The following is a 4,875-nucleotide window of genomic DNA, read 5'->3' on the forward strand; positions in this document are numbered from 1 at the left end:
TTTGAGACTGAATCTCGCCTCTGTCACCCAGGCTAGAGTGCAGTGGTGCGATCTCAGCTCACTGCAACCTCTGCCTCTTGGGTTCAAGTGATTCTCATGCCTCGGCCCCCTGAGTAGCTGAGACTATAGGCGCATGCCAACATACCTGGCTAATTTTTGTGTTTTCAGTAGAGACAGAGTTTTGTTTTGTCTTTTTTTTTTTATTGCTGTTTTATTTTTGAGACGGAGTCTCACTCTGTCGCCCAGGCTGGCGTGCAGTGGTGTGATCTTGGCTCACTGCAACCTCCATATTCCGGGTCCAAGTGATTCTCCTGCCTCAGCCTCCCGAGTAGCTGAGATTACAGGCGTGCACCACCATGCCCGACTAATTTTTGTATCTTTAGTAGAGACAGGGTTTCATCATGTTGGTCAGGCTAGTCTCGAACTCCTGACCTCGTGATCTGCCTGCCTCAGCCTCCCAAAGTGCTGAGATTACAGGCATGAGCTACTGCGCCTGGCCTAGAGATGGCGTTTTACCATATTGGCCAGGCTGGTCTTGAACTCCTGGGCTCAAGCAATCCACCTGCTTTGGCCTCCCAAAGTATTGGGATTATAGGTGTGAGTCATTGCACCCGACCTATTTTTAAGTATATGACTGTAGTCGTCATTTCACCCAGCAGTTGCCCATATGTCCTAAAATAGCCGAATGAAGTGTAAGCTGTCACCTCTCATTCTGCTCTGGTGCTCATCTGGCCAGAAAGGTGGGTAGAGGGAGGAGGAGGCTGGGGAGCCAGAGGCGGTGACCACTTGTGGTTTGGCACACATGGGTTTGAGGTTGCCTTTTCCTGGCTGCTGCAAAGCCTCCGTGCCATCCCATTCCCCCAACTCAGTGGGAAGGTCTGGGTCAAGGGATGGGGCCAGGGCGCTCCGAGCTGCATCTGCCAGCCTGGATGAGGTCCAGGACTTGGCTGGCCCCACAATCAAAGTCCTTGGCAGCCACAGCCTACTAGGCTTCCATGCCTTGGCAAAGGCCAGGCCCAAGGGGCTGGGGTGTTGCAGGCTGAGGGAGACCCATTTTGGAGGGCCTGCCTAGCTGGCGACTGTCCCTTTCCTGGAAAGGTCTTCCTTATTTGGGTCTTCTGGACCTCTGTCATTTCTGCTTGCCTGGCTCCCCTCTTTTTGCTAAGGACCTGCCCTGCCTCTTCCTCCAGGGACTTCTGGTAGAACTGTCAATCACAGTGCCTGGCCCTACCAAGGGTGGGTAACGCGTACTAGACCTGGCCAGTTTCCTCTATCACCCCGCAATTCTCCTGCCTCAGCCTCCTGAGTAGCTGGGATTACAAGTGCCCGCCAGCTTGCCCATCTAATTTTTGTATTTTTAGTAGAGACAGGGTTTTACCAGATTGGCCAGGCTGGTCTCGAACTCCTGACCCCAGGTGATCTGCCCACCTCGGCCTCCCAAAGTCCTGGGATTACAGGAGTGAGTCATCACACCCAGCCAGTCTGAGCCTTTTGAATGAGAAGGTGTAAAGATATAGAAGATTTGAGCAGCCAACCTCCATTTTCCCATGACAGGGTGAGAGCTTGTTAGTGGCAGAAGAAAATGACATTCACGATACAAAAAAGAGCCAAGCAGAGCGCTAAAGCAGCGGAGTTCTGGTGACTGCATTTGAGTGTGCAAGTCCAGCTGCGCCTGAAGCTTGCCCTACCCCTAGATTTGCAGTGACACAAACCAATGAATTCTACTTCTGACTTAAGCAAGTGAGAAATAGATTTCTGTCACTTACAATTTAGAGTCCTAATAGAGTGTGGGTGCCCCAACAGGCCTTCCCCACTAGCCACAGCTGACATTTAATCCAGGGGAAGGCCTCCAGCCAGTACAATGGAATTCTCTACTCAGAATGGAAAGTGACACATTGGGAGTACCTTGAACTGACTGGCATAACAGCAGTGCCTGCGGTTGAGAATCCCCAATTCCTGTCCTGCCTGAGGCTTGCTGCCTTAATTCTTTCCATTGTGTAAGGCACTTCATGATCCTAAAATGATCCCTTACCTTCCCTTTTATTTCTTATGTTTATTAAAGTTAATCTCTTGCAAACAGATTTTGTAATCTTGGGCTCTGAAGTCAGACACTCTGGACTGAAATTTTGGCCTGACCGCCGATTCACTGATCCTGTAAATCATTTAATTTCTCTATTTTTTTTGAGACAGAGTCTCACTCAGTCACCCAAACTGGATTGCAGTGGCACAAGCTTGGATTACTGCACCCTCCACCTCCTAGGTTCAAGCGATTCTCCTGCCTCAGCCTCCCCAATAGCTTGGATTACGGGCATATGCCACCACACCTGGCGAATTTTTTTTGGTATTTTTGGTAGAGATGGGGTTTCACCATATTGGTCAGGCTGATCTTAAACTCCTGACCTCAAGTGAGCCACCTGCCTCGCCCTCCCAAAATGCTTGGATTACAGGTGTGAGCCACCATGCTCGGCCAGAAGTTATTTAATGAGTTTCCTCCTCTGTGAGATGGAGAGACTAACAGGATTGCTCTCCTGGGGTTGTTGGGAGGATTCCATGAGATGAAGCTGGGGAAATATCTGCCCCAGAACCTGGCTCCAGATGCGAGCGACTGTAATTTCTTTAATAAGAATGTGACGCGACCTACCTCGCGGGTCCGGAAGATGATCCTGTGCTGGTACTGAGGCCCGTGCTCCTTGTGATCTTCCAGCTTCTCCCGCTTAATGCTCACAGCCACTGGCCCCAGCTTCTCATCCACACCAAAGTAATTGGCATGTTCTAAGGAAAAGCAGGCAAGTTCAGGGTCAGCTGTCTGGGAAGGAGGGGCCCCGACGCCCAGCAGACCTTTAGACGGGGGGACCAGGCCGGCTCTCGTGCAATCTGTGGGATGCTGGTCATGCAAACCTCATGCAGGGCCACAGACCCCCCCCCCCCCCCCCCGCCCCAAGTAGAGAAACCACAAGGCCCACCTTACTGTACCACCTCTGCCAAGTCACATAACTTTTTTGAGCCTCAGTGCTCTCATCGGAGAAAAGGGGGGCCTTGACGCCACCCACAATCCGCAGCTGATGTGAGGGCAAAATGATGCTACAAATCTGAAACACTCAGTGCAGTGCGTGGCATGTCATCAACCCAGCATCACTGTGATAATTCCCGTGTTTGCAAAAAGGTTCACTTGCCTTGACTGCCAATTAGACCTTGTGAAATCGTTAAGATTCTGGTCTAGAGAGCCTCCTCCCACCTGGGCTCTGCCCCTTAACAGATGTCTGGCCCCAGCCAAGTTGCTAGACAGCATTTTCAGCCGTAAAATAAAGCTAAAGGTGGACCCAGCCTTCAGCACTGTGCCAGGCACATAGTACGCACATGGTGAGTGTTGGCAATGACCATCCCCAGGGCCTGGCATCTGTCAGGGACCACGACAGGGGCCCCAGGCATCGCCTCTGTTGCACCATGTTTCTTTACCTAGGTAACTTCAACACTGCTCTTTTTTCCCTCAGGGCAACAGAGGCTTTAACCAGTCATGGGGCACACCTCCTGTTCCCACCTCTACCTGACAGCTGCCTCCTCTTTTTTTCTAAAACATGCTGCTATCTTATAACCCTTCCAGGCAAACCATTCTTCCTGTTGTATAACCCAAGTACGCCGTGCTTGTGTGGGTATCCACCGGGAGTCTGTGTTGACCCAAGTCCACAAAGTCAGCATCTACCCATCACCAGAAACTGTACTGGTACACTGAATGTTTAACTGATGGTTCTTATTCTCGCCAGACCCTCTTGGCACATCAAAGGCTAATTTAAGGGCAAAATATTGTGTGTTAATTAATGCCCCAATCAGAATAGCACCTGCAAGGGGGGTGGGGGGTGGGGGTTCAACACTCTCTCCAGGTGGTCAGAGAATGGAATCAACATTGTATGCCACAGATCACAGATACCAGCTTATTCCTGAAGCAGCTACAGGGGTTGCTGCTTTTCCTGTCAATACATATCTAGCTCCTTGCAAATCCTAGCACTCAATAAACACTGACCAACGACTAATTTATTTACTAGCTTTGACAAAGATTCTCTGCTGGGCCAAACTTTGGTCAGACTTTGGAATCTCCTCCTATGCCCACCTGTGCTCCTCCTTGTAAAATCTAGTTTATTAAAGAACCCTGCTAAGTCAGTTTGGCAAGAACCCCACTCCCCAATATCCGAACATCCTCCACATCTGATCAGGCTCTTTGTCCTCCACCACCCAAAGGTGATGTCTGATCATTCTGGCGTGTCATCAGCAAGAATATGGTTCGGTTGGTTTACCCAGAATCTTCCTTACCCCTGACATTTCTTCTTAGTGATATCTTCCATGCACTGACCCCCACCCTGCTTCTTGGCTATAAATTCCCACTTGACCATGCCATATTCGGAGTTAAGCCCAATCTCTCTTCCCTAATGCCAGACCCCATTGCAGTGGTCCCTATGCCTACTGTGATGGTTCTGAATAAAGTTTTCTTTACTGTGCTTTAACAAATATTATTCAACAGTTTTTCTTTTTTGAGACAGGGTCTTGCTCTGTCACCCACACTGGAGTGCAGTGGTGTGATCATGGCTCACTGCAACCTCTGCCTCCAGGGCTGAAGTGATCCTCCCATCTCAGCCTCCACAGTAGCTGAGACTACAGACACGTGCCGCTACACCTGGCTAATTTTATAACCTTTTTTTTACGTTCCCACTATACTGCCCAGGCTGGTCTCGAACTCTTGGGGTCAAGTGATCATCCGCGTCAGCCTTTGAAAGTGCTGGAATTCTGTTATTACAGGTGTTCAGCGAGGCCTTGTGCTGGGCCAAACATTTTTTTCTTTAACAGTTTTCAGGGCTACAAAAATTTTTTTTTAAAAGAAAATGG

The 4,875-nt window shown here is 49.8% G+C and overlaps 1 protein-coding gene across 3 annotated transcripts in view; it reads right to left on the reverse strand.

Moving 5' to 3' along the window:
* Positions 1–4,875, reverse strand: part of SIPA1L3 (signal induced proliferation associated 1 like 3) — a 293,992-nt gene that overhangs the window by 113,157 nt on the left and 175,960 nt on the right. For all 3 annotated transcript variants that reach the window (XM_017506624.2, XM_017506623.2, XM_037730739.1), the window contains one exon: positions 2,642–2,772. In XM_017506624.2, coding sequence (XP_017362113.1) covers positions 2,642–2,772 — 131 coding nt within the window. The remainder of the gene's footprint in view (positions 1–2,641; positions 2,773–4,875) is intronic.

Source organism: Cebus imitator, unplaced genomic scaffold (genome assembly GCF_001604975.1).
Source record: "Cebus imitator isolate Cc_AM_T3 unplaced genomic scaffold, Cebus_imitator-1.0 Scaffold356, whole genome shotgun sequence".
Lineage (NCBI taxonomy): Eukaryota > Metazoa > Chordata > Mammalia > Primates > Cebidae > Cebus > Cebus imitator.